Source organism: Gigantopelta aegis, chromosome 4, assembly GCF_016097555.1.
Source record: "Gigantopelta aegis isolate Gae_Host chromosome 4, Gae_host_genome, whole genome shotgun sequence".
Taxonomy (NCBI): domain Eukaryota; kingdom Metazoa; phylum Mollusca; class Gastropoda; order Neomphalida; family Peltospiridae; genus Gigantopelta; species Gigantopelta aegis.
The window spans coordinates 90,272,971-90,296,515 of record NC_054702.1 but is presented as its reverse complement, the minus strand read 5'-3'; the positions used below and the strand labels follow the sequence as shown (position 1 = coordinate 90,296,515).

Genomic DNA, 23,545 nt, shown 5'->3' with positions numbered 1-23,545 from the left:
TGAAGGTGGACTGATCTAATTTTATTTTTTTCTCTCCCATGAAGACTCTGAATGACCATTCCCATATTACATCAACCCTTGAAAATTGACACATTAAAGAATTATTTAAAATGCAATTTTGTTTTAAAATATACAAAAACAAAAGACCACCACCAACCCCACTTAGTGAAAGTGTGTGCAGATCTTTCAACAAAGTTGGCCAACACTGTGGCCATTCTCTCTTTATGACTTCAACTACAATCCGGGCAATGCCATCCTTGATGTGTAGTTCTTCATACAATATTCCACAGGTACCCTGAAAACAAAATCATCTGATTTAACATTTTAAAAATACTGTAAACCGTGAAAAAAATGTGTGCGTATAAATTTTGCGTCGTTCGCGTCCAACCTTATGTCGTGAAATTAGTACACACGCACTATTTTCCAGTTTGAAGTGTGCTTAAAGTAATTTGTTTTGTTTTGAAATATTTTATTGAGAATAAAAATCACAAAAGGATTCACTCAACAGGCACAGCCTATACACGAGCTCTCCTTGATGGCGACTAATCGTTAATTGTTTTATGTAACTTCAATCGATGGCGACTAATCGTTTATAGTTTTATCTACCAAAGGGTGTTAACAGTTAACAACTGAAGCTGTGAGTTGTGATTCTAATACAGGTGAGGTGGATAGGGCCTAATCCCCTCTATAGACTCTGTACCAGGCACAATTGCATGATGTAGGATGACAGAATATTGATTTACAGACAGTAACTTTATAACAATTACAGTGAGCTGTCTTTATCCACTTTTTTTTTTTGAGCTGTCAACGGTCGTTCGCGAAATTTACACGTCGCGAACATGCGCTAAGGTATACATTCGCGAAAAAAACATGTCGCAATATTAATACGGTTTACAGTACTTACAAAAGAAAAGTTCAACTTTGTTTTGTTATAGACATTACTAGAGCACACTGATTCATCAATCATCAACTATTGGATGTCAAAATTTTTTAATTTTGACATACAGTCTTAGTCTCTTTGAGAGAAAATATGCTACATTTTTCCATTAGTAGCAAGGGATCTTTTATATGCACCATCAGACAGGATAGCACATACCACAGCCTTTGATATCCCATCATGGTGCACTGACTGAAACAAATAATAGCCTGATGGGCCCCCACCAATGGGGATCAATCTCAGACCAACTGTACATCACTTTACCACTGGGCTACGTCCCAACCCCACTTATAAAAGACAGACATTACTAATCAAAATGTAGACATCATTCAGTAAAACAATAATAAGTCCTGATTCTAACATGAATAATTTGGATAAAAGATTGCATTTGTTTTTCTAGTATGACCAATACCGAAAGTTATTATTAATCTCTACACATTCATAAAGTTTTACAACTTGCAAATGAGAAAACAGCTCAACAATATAGTCTTTGTAAATCAAATATTTACATGTATGTACAGTGTCTTCAAAGTGAAACAAATCTCAGTTTGTAACCTTTATCTTTATCAAAGAGAGGTGAAACGCAAACTCATTCAAGATATGATTCTGTTTCTATAAGTGAAGTTTTATGAAATGGAATGTCAAATGAAATCGGTAGTGGTGATGTAATTGCTATTTTTAGTAACATTGCTCTTAATCTTTAATGCAGAGAAGCGATATACAAACTCGTTCAAGATATCATGATTCTATTCCTATTTGTGGTCCTTAACCATACAATATAACAGTAAAATAAAAATGTGTTGAGTGCATTGTCAAATAAAACATTTCCTTCCTTGTGCATGTGAACAAAGGAGCAAGGTGTTATATCCCCTCAACAGTTAATTTGAATCTTAATTAAAAAAACCCCAACTGTAAATGCCAACCATAGTAATTGCTTAATCAGAGCTGATCGTCACTGAACAATAGCTTTAATTCTCTCCCACCGGCCTCGGTGGCGTCGTGGCAGGCCATCGGTCTACAGGCTGGTAGGTACTGGGTTCGGATCCCAGTCGAGGCATGGGATTTTTAATCCAGATACCGACTCCAAACCCTGAGTGAGTGCTCCGCAAGGCTCAATGGGTAGGTGTAAACCACTTGCACCGACCAGTGATCCATAACTGGTTCAACAAAGGCCATGGTTTGTGCTATCCTGCCTGTGGGAAGCGCAAATAAAAGATCCCTTGCTGCCTGTCGTAAAGAAGAGTAGCCTATGTGGCGACAGCGGGTTTCCTCTAAAGTGTCAGAATGACCATATGTTTGACGTCCAATAGCCGATGATAAGATTAAAAATCAATGTGCTCTAGTGGCGTCGTTAAATAAAACAAACTTTACTTTTTTTTTTAATTCTCTCCCAAGGGAGATAATAATGTATTTCCATGTTTTGTCTTAAATCCAATTACTACCAAGTCTGTCTAGAGCAGTTGAAAAATATTAAATCATTTTAGAGTGCAACATGCAATGATACAATGATAATAATGATACAAACTTTATTAATATTCTGTAAAGAGTTAATCTTCACAAGATCTTTTTCTACATGGGTTAAGTTATTCCATCTGAATCTGGAAAATAAAATAATTATAAACTAAGAATGCGTAAAAAAATATAATTACAAAACATTATTTTTATGGTATCACATTATCTTCAAAAAACAATCCTTCTATTTTTCAGAAATCAAACTTACTATTTTTTTTTATGAACTTTTAAATATTTGTAAAACCAAACCACATCACCCACTCCCTCCCTCCCTCTCATGTAACATGACCATGTTCTTTTAAGTGTAAATATAATAATAATAAATGTAAACATAACATTAAGAATTTTTTTTTACAGAGAAACATATAATTTACACTCTTTTGTATATGATCGGCCTCAGTGGCGTCGTGGTTAGGCCATCGGTCAACAGGCTGGTAGGTACTGGGTTCAGATCCCAGTCGAGGCATGGGATTTTTAATCCAGATACTGACTCCAAACCCTGAGTGAGTGCTCCGCAAGGCTCAATGGGTAGGTGTAAACCACTTGCACCGACCAGTGATCCATAACTGGTTCAGCAAAGGCCATGGTTTGTGCTATCCTGCCTGTGGGAAGCGCAAATAAAAGATCCCTTGCTGCTAATCGGAAAGAGTAGCCCATATAGTGGCGACAGAGGGTTTCCTCTCAAAATCTGTGTGGTCCTTAACCATATGTCTGACGCCATATAACCGTAAATAAAATGTGTTGAGTGCATTGTTAAATAAAACATTTCTTTTTTTTTCTTTTGTATATGTAGGACCTCACATTATTACTTGTTAATGATTACCCCAGGCATTAGTTAAGTAATCTGTTATTATCCAACACATTATTATTTGTTAATGGTTTCACAAGGTATTAGCTAAGTAAACTTGTAAATAACCTGTTAACAAATTTATGTTATAAATTTATATTTGAGACAAAATCACATCACATTATGAATACACTCCGTACTTTACACAATATTCAATCAGCTGGAGTCCAAAATGGCGCAAAATTGGGGGATACTGCTGTTGTGACAATTCCAGTCCACACTGTAGACAAAATGGGGAGGATTCTTTGAAATTTTCACAAATCTATAAAAGAAAATCAGGCAATTACTTTGTGAAAAACTATGAATTAAAACATAAAATCTAAAATACTTACTTATTACATATTTATAATACTTTTTGTATTCTGCGATGAGTTACATTTTCATTTTGTACCTTCTACAGTTTAATAATTCATGAGATAACAAATATATTTCTACTAATATATCAATCACCTTCTATCAAGTCATAGAAAAACGGAAAATAATATTTAAATATGTTCTTAATGATACATACTCTTCGAAAAAAGTAGGGGAACCTGAAATATTAATGTTAATATCAACTATTAGACCGAACATATGTTTTGACCACAGACATCCTAGTAAAGAATGTTCAGGTCTGTTTATCAACACACCGAAACACATTCCATAGTTTGCACATGCATTACACAGTTGCCCCTTACACGTGCGTGAGGTGTCATTCTCGATTTTGACAATTTCCAGGAAGATCCATTAGTCACTGTGGAACATTATTTCTGTCAATCTTTTTCATTCTGTTGATCATACAGTTGTTATTGTTTTGTTTTTAGTCATTTTTATTGTTTGAATTTGAGATTTACTGATAAAAAACGGTCAACTTTCAAATTTCACTTTTGACCCCAATCGTCCTTCAAGATCTTTGGTGGTCATAAAACCTACTGTAATACTGAACTACCGGTTGTAATGTTTGCCCAATTAATTCACTATTATCATATAACCATTCCCCACAGCTAATATACCTTACAATTTTGGCAATTGTAAATTCTTATTAGAGTTCCCCTACTTTTTTTGAAGAGTATATAATATGCTCTGACAGTACCAGTAGTTAGTAGGAAATTCCCTGCTGATATTGAGTTCCCGATTTTTATGTCTTCAGTAAAAGTTAATTTATCCCCAACCCTAAGCTGTAGGGTTTTTATATGTTTAGGTGGTAACTGCAACATTTGCTATACCGTAACTTGGTCTAGAACCTAAAATTAACCTACCAAGTAGACTACTAACAAGTAATAACAAGAAATACTTAATGTGGACATTAATACAAAGATGATAGCACACACTAGTGTAAGTTTAATAAGCCAATCATAAGGCACTGATTGGCTGAAATTTGCAAATATCCTGAGAAAATGTACATTTTAAAAATAAATTTTAAAAGAAATACTTATCCTTATAGTCCTGCTAAATGACCAAGAAGCATTTTTTTGTTATCTATTATTAAATGTGATGTCAGTGGTTTGCACGTACTAACGAGCTTGAGAAATTTTTTTGAATAATTGATGTGTGCGACTTGATTATCCCGTGATACACATATAAATGTTGCAATAAAGATTGTAAAGTGTTATAATTAGTAGACTACAAAATTAAAGTTGCAACCGATTTATTATTGTTTCCTGAACATCCCTAATTGCATTATGCTTCAAACTATGTTAGGCTTGTTTTCTTATGCAAAGTTGGTGAAATCATCATCTGATTTGTTGTTGTATGCCTGTCCTTCTTCTTCTTCTGCAATCCCGGCCATGTAAGATGGGTAGTCTGGTATTGTTGACGAAGTCCGCAGTCAGCCTTAGCGACGTCGCCGGTCCCCACAGCTTCTTCCTTAGATCCACTGCACTGGGCCACGTTTGCTGTCGCAGTGTCTCGAAGGTGGGACAGGATTGGAGAATGTGGGCTGGTGTCTGTGGACCAGTGCCACATGGGCACTCGTCTGTGTGAAAGATTTTCAGCCTGAAGAGATGCAAGAGGAGCTGACAATGTCCTGTTCTCAGCCTGAAGATGGTGACCTGTTGTGACCTGTTCAGCTGGTAGAAGTCATTCCCTTCAGGCCCTATCTGCAAACGCTGCCTCCACATGTTCTTGAAGCGGTTTTTTAGAAGGGTCTTGACTTTACCATATGACATTTGGTGGGCAGTTTGCTCCTGTTTGCTGGCCAGCTTGGAGAGTCTGTCAGCTTTTTCATTTCCCATAACATCACAGTGAGAGGTGATCCACAGTTACACCAGTTTTGTTTTGGAGCCCAGTGTTTGGAGTTTCCTTCTGGTATCCTGGAGGATCTGGTCTATCTGTGTGCACTGAAGACTGGAGAAGGGCTCGACAATCAGTGAGGAAGACTGTGTGAGAAAATGGGTCGTCTCTTCCATTCAGGATCTGAGCAGCATGAAGTAAGGTGCAGGTTTCAGCTCTGAAGTTGGTGGAGATCTGACCACTGGCGACAGACTTGGTGTCAGAGCTGCCGTCAGGTATCCCCAAACAACAACGTCAAATATATTATAGTAACGTTATATAATAAATTATATATGTAACTAGCATTCGTATTACTGGTTTCCTGCTCCCCCCCCCCCCCCTCCTTATTTTTCACAGGAATTGATTAGAATATATTTGATTTGACATACCATAATGGCAAACGGTAGGACTTTTCTTTGGCACTGTCACGTATCTATAAAGAACATTATAAATACTTAATAGAGTTAGGATTAGTGACAGTGCCAAAGGAAAGTCCTTCCTGGCAAACTGTAAGTAATTCCTTGGAAGGACTTTCCTTTGGGCTTGGCAATCATGCTGCAATGTCATTAACCCCAACTGGCAACTCTATTTATAATAAGTATTTATAATGTTCTTTATACATGACAGTGCCAAAGGAAAGTGCCAAAGGAAAGTCCTACCAATTCCTTTCACACTTTTTACTGATGTATTTTATTGTTAACTCTAATGTAATTTTAATTTGGAACACCAACTGAAACAAATATCCCAAATAAGGCCTCATCACATTGACCTGCACACCTTATGAGCTTCAAGACGTTTACTGTGTGCAACATCGGGATTCATTACAGTCTCAACAGCAGCCACTAACGTGGGTATAATCGTATCACATATATTATGTTCCATTTTTGTCGGTATGATACAGACAACAGCAAACAAATTGTATTAAACTACACTTTCTTATTTTCACCGGCTGCCAACTGACCAATCACATACGGATTTAGGAACCGGAAATAAGTTAAAAGTGTATTTCTTTTAATCAAAGAGTCGAAAGAATCATTTCCGTTTCAAGAATTAAAGATGCCTACTTTTGTAATTTCTCATAATTATTATTTATAAACTGTGGATTATTTTTGAAAGGTATTATCGATAAAAAGTTACTGTTTGCAACATCGGTACCTACTGATCAAACACTGTTTTTATTCCAGTAATACATATTTGTTTAAGGTTGATGTATAGCCCGAGAACTCTGACTGTAAGAGAGCTAAAGTCCGAACCAAAATCATTGAAAATGTTAACAACTGGGAAAAATTGCTCTCCTACCTTTATTTTTCTTTATGTTTTACCCACATTTTCTCAAGACAGAAATCTTGAAAAAACCATTACAATGACACAGATTCCACATACTAGATGATAACCATGTCACCTAGGTAACAGGTCGTTTCACCCTAGGGCCTTATTACTATTGTCCGAACCAAATTGTTAACAACTACAAAAAATTACTCTCCTACCTTTAATTGCCGTTAGATTTCCTCCAAAGTTTGTCCAGACACAAATCGCAAAAAACCCACTACAAATATACAGATTCCACACACGAGACTGCAACGATGTCGCCGATATTGTCTTTGCTGAGATTGCATAGGGAAAAATACATGCAGTTTTCTGCCGTCTGCCATGTTGTTTGTTTATGGAATACTCTTCAAGAGGGGTGAAAGCCTCCAAAGTATGTGACACAATTAATATGAAATCGATGATCTCTAGTGGTATCATTAAAATAATAATAATAATAATAGCCCCCCCCCCCAAATAATATGACATCACGTTTGCTTTTATATCATAACATGTTATGACGTTGTTAGATTAAGTCCTATCCTTTCACCCCTGTTGAAGAATATTCCATAAAAAGTCAAAATGGCAGCTGATACAAAATTACATGCTTTTTTCCCTACACACTCTCAGCGAAGTCGATATAGATGACATGGTTAGCATCTGGTATGTCGAATCTGTGTCATTGTAATGTTTTTTTTGGCGATTTGTGTCTGGACAAACTTTGGAGGAAATCTAACGGCAATTAAAGGTAGGAGAGTAATTTTTCGTAGTTGTTAATAATTTGGTTCGGACAATAGGTCACCCGATTTGTTTTGAGCAGGGTCGATTCGTACCTTGTTTCGATTTGCCCTAATTTTAATTTTGTTAATACAGTACATTTATTCATTGATTTGTCCTATATCCATTGATTTTCAGATGTCACACATTGCGATCTATATTGCGTGTTTATATTTACAGATAAAAATAATATTATAATTTTGTTTATTTCCAATATTATTTGCCCAAGCCATATACACGAAATACGTACAGGTCTTAGATAATATGCAGACAATGTATTAATTAATAATTAATTTATGAACAGTCACACTGCATACTACTAATGTGCTGTGGTTTCTTTTTAAATATACTACATACCCAGCTGAGGTGCTAACGCCAAGTAAGGTATGTTGATTTTGCCTAGCTTCAGCTGACAGAAAGTAAACAGCTGATAAGGCATTAATATCCAAAGAAAAAAAATTACCTAATATTTGGTCATGAATAATGAATTAACAGAAGAAAAAAATACTTAAAAACTATAATAAATATATTTATTTTGGGGGGCAAAACGATTCTGTACGAATGAGATTTAGGGCGAACCAACCCTGGGTTAATAGGACTATGGGCGAAACAACACAGAGGTCGAAATGGTTTTAGGGCAAAACGACCCGGATTCTGTCACCTATATGGACTTTGCTGAGATCAAATAGGGCAAAAAGCATGTAATTTTGTCCCGGCTGCCATTTTGACTTTTTATGAAATATTCTTCAAGAGGGGTGAAAGGATGTGACTTAATCTAACAACGTTATGATATAAAATAAATGTGATGATGTCATATTAATTTTTTATTTTTTTTTGCCATTTTGACTTTTTATGGAAAATTCTTCAAGAGGGGTGAAAGGATGTGACTTAATCTAACATGTTATGATATAAAATAAATGTGATGACGTCATATTATTATTATTATTTTTTTTAATTATTAATTTTTTTAATGATACCACTAGAGATCACTGATTTTATATTAATTATGTTCCATACTTTGGAGGCTTTCACCCCACTTGAAGAGTATTCCATAGAAAAACAAAATGTATTTTGCCCTATGCTATCTCAGCGAAGTGGATACTGGCGACATCGTTACAGTCTTATATGTGGAATCGGTGTCACTGTAATGGTTTTTTCACAACTTGTGTCTGGACACATTTTTTGGGAAATGTAACGGTAATTAACGGTATGAAAGTAATTTATTGTAGTTGTTAACAATTTGGTTTGGACATAAATACGCTCTCATTACAGTCAGAGATCAAAGGCTGTGGTATGTGCTATCCTGTCTGTGGGATGGTGCATATAAAAGATCACTTACTACTAATGATAAAATATAGCACGTTTCCAATAGCCGATAATTAATGAATCGATGTGCTCTGTTGGTGTCGTTACACAAAACAAACTTCTTTTTTTGGGGGTGATTGTCGGGCACTTTTCATATTATGAGACGGCCCCTGGAAGACGGAATGGCTGAGTGGGCGATCATGTGACGCAACGTCACGATATAGGTCGGGCAACTTAGAATTCTGCTGAATGTGGGTGCTGTCAGGGTTTTTTTTGTAGTGTGTGTATTAGTGATTAATATGGGAATTTTTTTTAAGCAAGGAACTCAAAATGGTCGATGTAAATGTATTTGACGTCAAACATAGGAATGTTGTGGTATTAGAGTAGAAATCTTTGACTACTTTTTGGTGGTCGGCGATTGCCAAAAAATTACATAGCTTGGTCTCTGACTCTAATGAGAGCGTATTTATGTCCAAATGTCCGTCTAGCTCTCTTACAGTCAAAGTACTCGGGCTGGTTGATGTAGTGATATATCAATAATCATACCTAAGGTTGAAGACAGTCATTTTTTGCACCCATGTTTTGGCTTCGTTCACAATAAATATAATAGCATATCTTACCGTAATTTCACTAAAGGTAAACAAATTTAATTACAAGATTTTCTTCAAACACATTCACGTGCATTAATAATGTTCAAACAAAAAAATTTCAAGAGCAATTTGCCATTGGAATTTTTCCAGCATTCTGAAAATGGACACATCATATACCATCGACATCCCAAACTGCGTTCACCTTACGAAAAAAACACGAATACGACATTTACGGAAATACTGTTCTACATTTTTCAGTTACTATACGTGAAACAAAATAGATTGCAATCAGTTAACGTACAAAATCTATAATGTGGACGTAAAACAAATCCATTCTAGTAAACAAAAGTGAATCACTCTTCAGTAAACAGGAAAGAGTGCAACGTTTTTAACTGTGTTCATGCACATGTGTTTGCAAAAAATATTGTACTGCACATGTGCTGTTCAACATTTTCCATTTTTAAGGCCACAATATGAAAAAAATATATGTTTCTGAAATGTGTACAGTGGACGAAAGCTTTGTTTCATATTTTTTAAAAAGGATAAATTCAGTTTGTCAAGTGATCTGGTCAGGTCCACGTTTTACCAACACCCATCACCATACATTGGAATGTAGGGCAATTGCTCACTGGACAATACCTCACTGGACAGTACCTCACCGGACAATTGCTCACTGGACAATTGCTCACCAATAAAGTGAGAAATAGGACAATTGCTCACCTTTAGGGTTTTTTTATTAATAAAATTTTATTTATTATTTTATTAATAAAAAATAACAGAATTTTTAGAAGGCACTGGAGTTAGGTAATCGTGGTCACCTTTGATATATTTTCTTTTGTTAATAAAAAAGAACATAAAACATACAATTTCTAAAGGCACAACTTCAAAGTTGTGTTAATTACACAATTCACTTAATTAAAGTTTTTGAGGTTCCTATAATTGTTTAAGGAGGCAGTTACTTCCGACTGTAATTATGAACATCAAAGGCATACAACGTGTTTCAGGTATAGGTGTTAATTACTAATTACATTATATTTTTAGGATAACTACTCAAACATTATTGTTGGTTTAGCTTTAGGTAGATCAAACTTTTAGAATTATGTGTTGATTTTAGTAATTAGTTACTTTTTAGCCTTTTATTACTACTCTGCAAGACTAACACTTTGACCATCAAAGCTTTTAAAAAGATTTGAAATATCACAATTTTTTTTTTAAATTGATATGAGTTATGGAACATTGGATTCAAGAGGCTGGTTGGCCATCAGCACCCTTCTGTGTGGACAGCTATCGACAGTCTACACAAAGACCAGGCACTGGTTTCCACCCTCATCCTCCAACATCAGCGAGGTGAACCACCTAGGAAAAGGGTTAAGAGGTCCACTCAGCAGATGCAAAGCAGACTGCAGAATTTGTGTCAGGATTTTGCTGATGTGCTGAACTTGTTTAAAATATAGCTGATTTATAATTAATTTTGTTATTTTATTTAAAGGTGTTTAATAAACTGACGTTACCATACCCACTGATAATATCAGAGATTCCCACTCCCACCCAACCATTTACACACACATACCATAACCTAAAAAAATTTTTTTTGGATAAACAAATCAGCCATTGTGGTGAGCAATTGTCCTATTTCTCACTTTATTGGTGAGCAATTGTCCGGTGAGCAATTGTCCGGTGAGGTATTGTCCGGTGAGCAATTGTCCGTACTCCCAAACATTGATGCCAATACAGATAGGCAGTGATATATTGTAAAATATAGGGGTGCAAGATATGGTCAAAACCGTATTGCGATATAAGAAACTGTATTGCAATATGTATTGCAATATAGTTCATATTATTTAAATTTAATATTTATGGGGGTGTTTTTTTAAAATGAAAACAGAAGGCATAACTTTTTAATGATCTTTATTAGTTTCAGCTGTCAGGCTAAATGTTTTAGGCCATATTTTTATTTTTTAACACAATACTAGTCTACTAGAACACCGGTGTGATGGTGTCAAACTATTTATAAATTGTCACATTTGGAAATCCTTACTATCGGGCTTTTCTATTGCTGCTCGCTTGACGCGAAAATGTACGTATTGAGTCGCAATGTTTTGGCAGATCGACCGAACCAGGGCCAATGTTATTAGCCGAGGTATTTTGAACGAACGGCCGAAATATTCCGAGTGAAGTGTGATTCTCATTTGTTGGTTTATTTCTTTGAAGATGATAGCCGTAGCCGTATTTCAACGTAAATGAACAATGAATGATAATGTGTAAGTAACAAAACATTTATTTGTAATTATCGTTAACTGGTTATTTTCATTGGACTTTTAACACGTTTTGTTTAGAAGTTAGAATCAAGTATAACTGACCTATCACTTCGTATGCCAACAAGTAAGCTGACTACGCTTGACGTGATTGTTACATTTCCTGTCATCACCAATTAATAAAATGATGTGGTTTTTGTTTGTTTGTTTGTTTGCCTATTTCAAGTCAAATGAGATACGAGGAAAAAATAGCGTATAAAAATCGCGATACGCAAAATTGTACCGCGGTTCGTATCAAGCTGATCAATTATCGCGGTATACCGGTTTATCGTTGCAGCACTAGTAAAATATAAATTTTCAAATGAATTGATTCATAATTAACCAAATTTATACACTCAGAATTATTTACAATTGTTACGAAATGGATTATGAATATATTCACTACAGCCGAGGCACAAAAACATAGCATACCTTTTGTAGATCGAATTTCATAATTGAAAACAAATTCTAACAACGGGGGTCTTGAAAATCATCAAAATTAAATGATTTGGCATTGTTGATCTGGCACGTGTAAGGTCATATGACATGTATGATGTACCGAATATCTTCCTCCATTTCAGCTCAATTTTTCTGAGTCAAGTGAACCAGATATCCGTAATTTTAAGGACTAAACTATGTTTTAGGATTTGTTGGAATCATAAACATGATTTAAAATAAATATTTTGGGATTCTGTCTAATAATTTTATCGACTTGTGCTTCTGAGCCAAAATCGTGGCACGAGTACTCTGCCATTCAAGAGTTAGATGGACATTTGGGCAGTTATGATCGCTCTGTGACATCAGAGATAAAACTATAGTGAAAAACACGGAATTACTGCCTGCCACATGGTAGACAAAGATTTCTGCTCTAATACAACAAAAATATCATTACATTGATAATTTTCGAGTTCCACCAATAACAAATATTTCACATAGTAATCACTACAGGAAGAAACTTGTCCTCACTTACACATTTAACCGGAACATTAAATGTTGTTTTGTTCTTCTATATGTATTCTTGAAAATATTAAATTACACAACTCGGTAGAGTTATTTGTCTTCGTTCAGTGAGCAAGAGTAGGCATATATATTCATTTGAGTGCATCAGTTCTGTAGATTATTAAGTACCTTGAATCAACAGGGACCCAAGCTACATTTTGTCCACATACTGAATAAATTTATGTACAGTACATTTTATCCATGCACTAAGCAAATATTATTTTAGTGTTTTGAATTTATAGATATATATATATATATTGATTGGAGGAGGGTATGGGCCCTATGGGGGTCTGAAGTCTTTTCATTGAGACAATTTGTTTGAGATATCATTCAGGAAAATTTCGCTAAATTATGAAAACATTTAAGAAACTTTTTTTTTAAAAACAAAATAATTATTACATGAAGTTATTTTGCCAAATAAAAATAAATGTCACAGCTGGTGAATTTGGCGAGTGCCAGAACTAGCCCTGTCATTATATTCAAGATAAATAAACATACATATATTTTTGTTGAGAAAAATAAAACAAAATAAATTATGTTACTATGTAAATTGGCAATTTTGTTTTTAAAATAATTAAATCTACAATGTAACATCAAGTTGTGTTTGGTGGCAAAAAACTCAGTTTATTAATTAAACTTTGTTGCATACCTTTTATGTGTGGTACAAGAACGAAGCAATTTTACTTTTAGAGCACTTTTTCTTTTCATCAGATAAATTGTATATTTTTAAGCAGAATTATATCTTCCCTGAAAGATGTACTTGACAAAGACATACACCATACATGTACAGTATATATAATATATGTTGTTTTTTGGTACTAAATTGTTATGTACATGTTTTTATATTTATTAACCTGTATGAGTTGTATGTGTTAAAGAGATGTAATTAATATAGCCAAGAACAGAACACAAACCTCCTTCTTTGGTGTTATTATTTTTAAAAAATATATATATAGTGATCAAAATAAAGTGACAAAGTGAGTTTATGTTCAGTTATGTTATGAAGATGTTCATCAATTAGGCTACATAATGTTAAATCTTAATTTTTTTATACCTCCATCACTGCAACATTTTGGAATATTGGACTACTCACCACTCTAAAGTTATGACAGGATTGTCCCCCCCCCCCCCTGCTTTCTTCTTTTCCTGTTTATGATCAAAATTGGCTGCATTTTATTATGTCTTTTAAAACATGTAACTTTTCACAAACATCAAATTGACCATGGTATGAAATAACTGTACAGTACACGAAATGACAAAATTAGGTGTAAAAACCAGTAAAATGACTGTTATGAATTGACCAGCAACCTAGGTAGTCGTCCAAAATAATAACAAAGAAAACGTCTTTAAAATGTTAATGCTGTGAAAACAGGTGTATGTGATTGTCATTTCAAAAGTCTCAAAAGGTATTTATACTAGATATCCTTAACACTGAATAAATGTCATGTCTGTTCTTGTCTTGTCATAACACTGCAGTGCTCTTATACATGTATTTTGTTTCAGTTGCTAATATGAGACGGCATGAAATACAGCCTCCTGGTATTTATCTGTTTGGAAGAAACAATGGGTGGTTATATAACAGAATACCAAGATTTGCCTCACCGTATCCCCAAGTACCGGTAAGAGATTTCGTAATAGTGAACTGTTCTAATTATTTTTGCATAAGACAGTGAGTCGGTTAGTAGTTTGCTTTATTTGTAAACTATATATAGGATCATGATATCTTGAAAGAGTTTGCCATTCACCTGTCTGTATCAAAGGTCAAGGTCACCATTAATAAAAATAGAAATTACATCACTCTAGCAACTTATTTCCCATCCAGTTTACATGAAACTTCACATATACCAATGGGATCAGGACATCTCGAATGAGTTCATGTTTCAGCTCTTTGCACCAAAGGTCAAGGCCACTGTTACCAAAGATATGGATTACAACTTCACTGCTCTACCAACTTTGTTTTTCATCTGATTTTTATGAAATTTAACATACAGGGCTATATAGAGCATTTCGCCAAATTATTTAATGAACTCCAAAAATTGTAGAAACCTAACATTATTTCCAACAAAATAACAATAATAACATGAAATTCTTTCACCAAATTAAAATTAAATTTGCCAGTTGTGTATAAAATTCGCAATTGGCGAATTTGGCAAGTGGCAGAGCTAGGCCTGACATACATTAGTCTGTGATGCAAAATCACTCTATAATGAATCCGTATTCCCTTGCATGTGTTGTTCCTTACTGTGGTGCGGGGGTAGCATTCTCATGGGTTTTGCAATACAGAAAAAAATATTTTGCATTTCTTTAAAAACATTTTAATGAGTTCTTTAAGAATCTGTGATACGTTTTTTATTTTATGTTGTTGGTCTGGTGCAATGCAAATGCTTACCATGGCTCCATGTGCACTCTGGTTCTATTGTCTGGCCATAGTGATGTTTTTATATTTTTTTGTCTTTTGGAGATATTTTGGTGTGCGTCCTTGTGCCTTTTATGAATGTGACTGTTTCATAGCTATTTAAACAGTGTTTTATTGATGATTTTATGATTTTTTTAAATTGTTGTTGAATTGCAACATGATGCTGCACAAAATACATATATTGCTTCAAATAAATGTTCAAACTACAAAAATATCTTCACAAGAATCATATTCTTACAGATATTTATGACCTATGGACATGGTTTATAATATTGTAACAATTCTAAGTTGCTCACATTTTTCATTATCCACTTATATTAAAAGGCCTCTTTTCTTTCTACCAAATCATCTAACAAGTAACATTATAAACTAAATTGCATAAGTATAACCTCTGCAATTAAAAAAATGTCCATGGCCAAAAAACATGCCATTGAAAAAAAGGTGAATATAGCCAAAGGCAAAAAAAAGTGCTGTGGAGAATTAAAACCTCCACAACATTACCAATTGCCGTGGGCAGTTGCAGAGGTTGTAAGTAGCAAGTTGTTTAGATAATAATGTTCATATAGATGGCTGATGAGAGTCAAGATGCTACCAGCTCGGAGGCACGTAAGAATGCTATTTGAAGTAGGGCAAGAATTAATTCAATCAGTAAAGCATTCGTCTGAGGTGCTTGAACCACCACAGCTGATTACTCAAAGGCCATGGTATGTGCTGTCCTGTCTGAAGTGCACATAAAAGATCGATCGTGGCAGATGAAAAAATGTGGCAGGTTTCCTTTGAAGATTACGTGTGAGAATTATCAAATGTTTGACATCTATAGCTGATCAATGTTCTCTAGTGGTTTAAAACAAAGTAATTATCAAATGTTTGACATCTATAGCTGATCAATGTTCTCTAGTGGTTTCAAACAAAGTAAATGTATGACATCTATAGCTGATCAATGTTCTCTAGTGGTTTAAAACAAAGTAAATTATCAAATGTTTGACATCTATAGCTGATCAATGTTCTCTAGTGGTTTCAAACAAAGTAAATGTATGACACCTATAGCTGATCAATGTTCTCTAGTGGTTTAAAACAAAGTAAATTATCAAATGTTTGACATCTATAGCTGATCAATGTTCTCTAGTGGTTTCAAACAAAGTAAATGTATGACATCTATAGCTGATCAATGTTCTCTAGTGGTTTAAAACAAAGTAAATTATCAAATGTTTGACATCTATAGCTGATCAATGTTCTCTAGTGGTTTCAAACAAAGTAAATGTATGACATCTATAGCTGATCAATGTTCTCTAGTGGTTTAAAACAAAGTAAATGTATGACATCTATAGCTGATCAATGTTCTCTAGTGGTTTCAAACAAAGTAAATGTTTGACATCTATAGCTGATCAATGTTCTCTAGTGGTTTAAAACAAAGTAAATGTTTGACATCTATAGCTGATCAATGTTCTCTAGTGGTTTCAAACAAAGTAAATGTATGACATCTATAGCTGATCAATGTTCTCTAGTGGTTTCAAACAAAGTAAATGTATGACATCTATAGCTGATCAATGTTCTCTAGTGGTTTCAAACAAAGTAAATGTATGACATCTATAGCTGATCAATGTTCTCTAGTGGTTTCAAACAAAGTAAATGTATGACATCAATAGCTGATCAATGTTCTCTAGTGGTTTCAAACAAAGTAAATGTATGACATCTATAGCTGATCAATGTTCTCTAGTGGTTTAAAACAAAGTAAATTATCAAATGTATGACATCTATAGCTGATCAATGTTCTCTAGTGGTTTCAAACAAAGTAAATGTATGACATCTATAGCTGATCAATGTTCTCTAGTGGTTTAAAACAAAGTAAATTATCAAATGTTTGACATCTATAGCTGATCAATGTTCTCTAGTGGTTTCAAACAAAGTAAATGTATGACATCTATAGCTGATCAATGTTCTCTAGTGGTTTAAAACAAAGTAAATTATCAAATGTGTTGACATCTATAGCTGATCAATGTTCTCTAGTGGTTTCAAACAAAGTAAATGTATGACACCTATAGCTGATCAATGTTCTCTAGTGGTTTAAAACAAAGTAAATTATCAAATGTTTGACATCTATAGCTGATCAATGTTCTCTAGTGGTTTCAAACAAAGTAAATGTATGACATCTATAGCTGATCAATGTTCTCTAGTGGTTTCAAACAAAGTAAATGTTTGACATCTATAGCTGATCAATGTTCTCTAGTGGTTTAAAACAAAGTAAATGTTTGACATCTATAGCTGATCAATGTTCTCTAGTGGTTTCAAACAAAGTAAATGTATGACATCTATAGCTGATCAATGTTCTCTAGTGGTTTCAAACAAAGTAAATGTATGACATCTATAGCTGATCAATGTTCTCTAGTGGTTTCAAACAAAGTAAATGTATGACATCTATAGCTGATCAATGTTCTCTAGTGGTTTCAAACAAAGTAAATGTATGACATCAATAGCTGATCAATGTTCTCTAGTGGTTTCAAACAAAGTAAATGTATGACATCTATAGCTGATCAATGTTCTCTAGTGGTTTAAAACAAAGTAAATTATCAAATGTATGACATCTATAGCTGATCAATGTTCTCTAGTGGTTTAAAACAAAGTAAATGAAGTGGTGAACACAAGCTGTTTCAAATTGGGTTGTGGGAATATTATTTTTCTTTGTGTAGTATCAGTGTGATTTGCTGATAAGTTAGCAACTTTTAGATTACAGTTTTCTGCAATTTTAAAAATTATTTTATATATTCACAGTAGAACAACAAATAAACAAGTCTTATGATCCTCGTGTGATGTGCCCCACCTCCACCCCACTTCAGATTCTACCAGATGGAATCCCAATTACATAATGCACTTGTATTTATGCTTGTACACACGTACATTGTAGCAATAAAATGTGGGATTTTTTTTATTATTCAGATGTTACATTACAATGAGATGGTTGCTCCTGTTCCCCGTGTAGCAAGACATCCCCAAAGAAAAATATCTGAAGATGTGAGTCCATACCCTTTGCATGAACTGGAAGATGCTAGAACTGAGCTTATTAACTACCTGTACTTCTCGAACAATACAGGAACGAATACGTTTTGTCGGATAAGAGGCCTTGTAGGAATCATTCCTAACAGATATGGTGTGTTTCCACTTGCAGCATCAATGGAAGGTCATGTGTCTTATTGTGAACAGTCAACATCACAGCTGTCAAATCAGTTGCCCTTGCCTTCAGCTCCGCCACCATTTAATTTTTATGACACTGGGCAAGTCTCAACACAAGATGTTGAAGAGGATGATGATTCAGTTCAAAATGATGTAAATGATGTTAGTTCAACACAAACTGTGGAGTCTGATGTTCACAGTTCCACACAACATGTGGAGATTAATGTTCACTGTTGAACACAAAATGTGGAGATTGGTTTTCACAGTTCAATCCAAATTGTGGAGATTGATGTTCACAATTCAACCCAAAATGTGGAGATTGATGTTCACTGTTAAACACAAAATGTGGAGATTGGTGTTCACATTTCATGACAAAATGTGGAGATTGATGTTCACAGTTAACACTAAATGTGGAGATGTTTACAGTTCAGCACAACATGTGGAGATGTTCACAGTTCAACACAAAATGTGGAGATTGATGTTCACAGTTCAGCACAAAATACTGAGAATGAAAGCATTCCAACACAAACTGTTGAGAGTGACAACAATTCAGTACAAAATATTAAAAATGTCCATACGACACAACATGGAGAGCAATGACCGTTCAAAACAAAATGTTGAAAACCCCCACTTTTTTATAAGATGACAATTCAAAACAAATTTTTAAAGATTTACCATTTGATGAGCAAAACATCAAACTCAGTATACAAATAAATTTAAAGGCATATTCGGGTGTTGTTTACGTGCACAACTGCTGGGCATATACGAGACAAAACTCTGGTAGCTTGTTGAATTGGTATAACGTCAGTAGGGCATATTACAATGACATCACTTTTCATCTCCTTACAATAACAATAAACTGGGTGCATGATTTCCATCTTCAAAATGCCGGGGAAATTCCAATACAAAATGTTTATTGAAAATATTTTGTTTGAAAATTACTAATGCACCTGATTGTGTAAGAAGAAAATCTTATAATTAAATATTTTTTTAAAAACTACAGAATATCGAAAACAAGGGTTGAAAAAGTGACTTCTATCTTAAACTTACTAACTGGTGACATTGACACGGTCAACGGATCGTAGACATGGGTCCTAATTGCGAGTGTAATGGATGGCTACTTGAGTATTATGTAATACTGACCTAAATCAAATTAATACACAATTACATACAGGAGCAAATGCATGATTTTTTTAGGGAGGGGTGCAATATTTAAAAAGTGCAACTACAGTATTCAAAAGTATACTAATGTAATCTTCCATGAAAATATCAAGTTGAGCAAGATATTGGATGTTCCCCCACTAAATTCCAATAAATGCAATGTATTCATGTGCTATACATTAATTGGGGGATAAACATCCTCTCTTTGTTCCGCGCATTACATACATGTGTTATAAGATGCTTTCTGGTCTATTTGTAGAGTTGTATACATTTTATTATTGTTAGAAATGTTGATAGTTACACAAGACAGTGTTATTGCATTTTGCATTACATGTTGGAAAAAAAAGGGGGTTTTGAATTGTTTTTTTAAATAGCCCGGTGACCTATCTTTTTTATTTAATTTTTAGTAAATAGACATGCTAGTATTTTTTATACAGATTTGTGGGAATTTTTGAGTGGTGAACAAAATTATATAAGCCAAAATGTGCTAATAAAATATGAAATTGTAGTTTAAATACATATATTGAAATAACTCGACAGTTTTGTCAAAAACATACAAACGTTAATGGATATTACATTGTACCAAAATAATTTCTATAATACACAAAATATACATTAAATTTGACATGTATTTCAATTGAAAAACTCTTTATTAAGTATGGATTTTAAGGTGTTTGTTTATTCACAAAATAGGAGAAAATTACACGATGTTCGAGATGTGTACAAAAAAATCTAGCTTGGTGACACCCCAATTTTTTGGCAGATATGTGTTTTGATATGCTTGTAGAATAATAAGTACCCACTAAAGTGCCTGTTTTTCAATGTGTCTGGTAAAGGCAACTTTAAAAAGTCACAATACAAAAAAATCGCAGAGTCATTTTCACTGCATTTATTTTTATCTCACATCAATTAAACTGCAGAGATTGGCATTTGTTTTGAATGGGGGCGGAATGTAACCCCATGGTAAAGCGCTCACTTGATGCGCAGTTGGTCTAGGATCAATCCCCGTCGGTGGGCAGATTGGGTTGTTTCTCATTTGAGCCAGTGCATAACAACTGGTATATCAAAGGCTAACTGATGATTAATAAATCAATGTGCTCTAGTGGTGTCATTAAACAAAACAAACTTCAACTTTTGGCTGTTTGTTTTGAGTGTCAAATCAGTGAAAGACAGCCATGTTTTGTTAGTTGGTAGTAGTTTCCTCCATCTCTTATGCAGAGCACTGAAGAAATTAAATTGTATGTAGCTAACATGGTAAATGTACATACATAGTATGAGCAACAATTCATGGACAGTTAATTTTGTTTGACCAAAACACATTTTAAGTTTGTGTTTTCTTGTTTGTTACACGATTACTATTTAATGACATAAAATAGTATTTTAATTCTGACAGACCCAAACCACATGTTTGGCATTTGTTTTGTTTTCTTCTTCTTTGTATTTTATTCTAAGTGGTTGATGAAAAATATAATGTGTCTTGTAATTATTGTGCCAATATATTGCTTGCATTGTTTTGTCAGTTGCACTGGTACTAGTACTGTTTTATTAATTTTGTTTCTAATCATAATTTCCATCGGTTCGTTTCATCAAGCAGACTATTGAAGAATGTTGAATGATGTTTTGGGGGAGATCTTTATAATCGAGACCAATCATATTTACAATACTGTTACATTTGTTCAATTTAAAAATATTCTAGCTTGAGGTATGAGTTATTATGTAATAATAATACTGTATAGTATCGTAAAACATTAAAAATGTTAAACTGAAACATGTGTAACAAGCACAGATGTTAAAGGCACCGATCCGTGTTATTAGGCAGTGTAACATGTTAGGCTATACATGTAGTATTACAGTGGGGTTTTTGTGTTTTTTAATTACCCATTATTATTTATAACTCCTTGCTTACTTCAGCTGTACTATTACATACTTTATCTTGTGGTTTTGTGTATGTTTTTAAGTCTTTGCATTTTAGCATCTATTTTAGCATCTATTTTAGAATGGTTTTTAGTTAGTGATAACATTTGTTGAGTATTATTTTATTTGTTGTCTGTTACCAATTGGTATGTCATTGAATGACGTAATATATGAAATAATAATAGAAAAATTTAAGAATTGGTTGTATGAAATAATATTAAAAATTTTAAGAATTGATTAAACAGAAATACACACACTGGTGTAGCCAGAATTTCACACCAGATTTAGTATTAAAATGTGTAACCTGTATTCCATTATGTTTATATGACCACCAGGCGTTTGTAAGGTTTACTGATGATTATAATCTGGAAGTTATCATGGTCAGGGACAGGATTTAGCTCAGTCGGTCGAGTGCTCACTTGAGGTGCTTGCGTCGGTGGATCCATTCAGCTGATTAGGTGTTTTCTCGTTCCAGCCAGTGCATCACAACTGGACAAAGACCATGGTATGTGTTTTCCTGTCTGTGGGATAGTGCATATAAAAGATCCCTTGCTGCATTAGAACAAATGTAGCGGGATTCCTCTGATGACTACGAGTCAGAATTACAAAATGTTTGACATCCAATAGCTGATGATTAATTAATTGATGTGCTCTAGTGGTGTCGTTAAACAAAACAAACCTTTTCATCATGGTCATGCCACAACAGATTTATCACTTGTCACTCAAGTGATATTTTCAAATATAAAGGACTAAATTATTTTGCTTAAGACAGATAGCCACTGATGGCTAATAAAAAAATTAAAAAAAAATAAAAAAAAACACCCACAATATACTAGTGTTTGTATATAACTAAATTATTTCATTTTGTTTTAGTTTGTCATTTGTTAAGTTATTTTTGTTGTATCTTCAAGATTCTTGTAACTGTTAATTATATTCTTAAAACTTGTACATTTGTACATGTGTATATGCATGTATTTATATGTTGTTTTATATATCATTATCTTTCAGAATACATTGACATTGTAATAAATTTATATTTCTTTATTATCAACATCTATGTTGTGTTTTCCCAGATGTTTTTATAATAAAACCTGTTAAATCAACAACCTCTATAAATAAGCAACAATCTGTTTTCATTTATTTCCATATTGATATCCAGTTACGGTTCATGCAACACCTCAGCTAGTTTGGGGACAGAGGTTAATGGTTTGTAATTAATGACTGTACTCGCATATGAACCTAGTGTCAATCAGTCGTAAAGGAAGGGTCACATGACAGAAATTATGAAATGGCCCACTAAACTATTGTCTGAAAATACAGTTGAACCTGCTCTAGCAGACACCTGTGTTAAAGAGTGGTTGTGATATATTGGGACCATTGTCATTACCACGAATCTCAACCCCCCCCCCCCCCCCCCCCTAGAAACTTTGCTCACCACAATCCATAGGACCATTGTCATTAGCCCCCTGGATAACTTTTTACAACCACGCTTGTATTAAATATATCTGACCTGAACTTGTTTGGGCCACATTTATGTTGTTCCATGCAGGGTCATAAAAGTTGGTGTAGTAGTCCATCTTGGAATGCTTGTCTTGTATCATTCAGTCATTGTGATATTAAAAAAGAACACAAAAATACTGTTTTATACAAATTAGATTTTATATTAATATTCTGATTTATTTTTGTTGATTATTAATCTAGTTAACAATATTTATTTATACAGTCAAACCTACCTAATTATATATCACGGGTGTAGGAAGGTGCCAAAAAGTGTGGAGGGTTGGGGGAGGGCACACACCATATACATACATGTATAAATATATAAAAACCATCGCTGATGCTAAAAAGAGAGCCCCAGCAGCTTTAACTGATATGGTGTAACAAGTTGATAACTAATATGCCGTAATGTAATGGCGTCGTAAGCATACAAGGTGTATGTGTTGTGTTGGGTGTGTGTGTGAAGGAAGGGGTGTCGAAGTAGACGGAATTACCGAATGTGAGTTGCAAACAATTCATTAGGTATTTTTACATGGATTACAACTAATGTGAGTAGAATTATGGAAATATAAG

At 34.1% G+C, this 23,545-nt stretch overlaps 2 protein-coding genes across 2 annotated transcripts in view; one reads left to right on the top strand and one right to left on the bottom strand.

The window, feature by feature from the left end:
- The window catches only part of LOC121370057 (exportin-5-like), a 40,776-nt gene extending 34,278 nt beyond the window's left edge, over window positions 1-6,498 (bottom strand). Inside the window, 4 exon segments of the mRNA XM_041495157.1 lie at window positions 158-295; window positions 2,463-2,535; window positions 3,437-3,558; window positions 6,324-6,498. Coding sequence (XP_041351091.1) covers window positions 158-295; window positions 2,463-2,535; window positions 3,437-3,558; window positions 6,324-6,428 — 438 coding nt within the window. The 5' untranslated portion in view covers window positions 6,429-6,498.
- Window positions 6,499-6,583: 85 nt separating this feature from the next.
- On the top strand, window positions 6,584-21,987 carry LOC121371390. Its single transcript, XM_041497250.1, has 3 exons — window positions 6,584-6,662; window positions 14,320-14,435; window positions 18,167-21,987. The coding sequence occupies exons 2-3, from the start codon at window positions 14,328-14,330 to the stop codon at window positions 18,635-18,637; spliced, it is 579 nt and encodes a 192-aa protein (XP_041353184.1). The 5' UTR covers window positions 6,584-6,662; window positions 14,320-14,327; the 3' UTR covers window positions 18,638-21,987.
- Window positions 21,988-23,545: the final 1,558 nt, after the last annotated feature.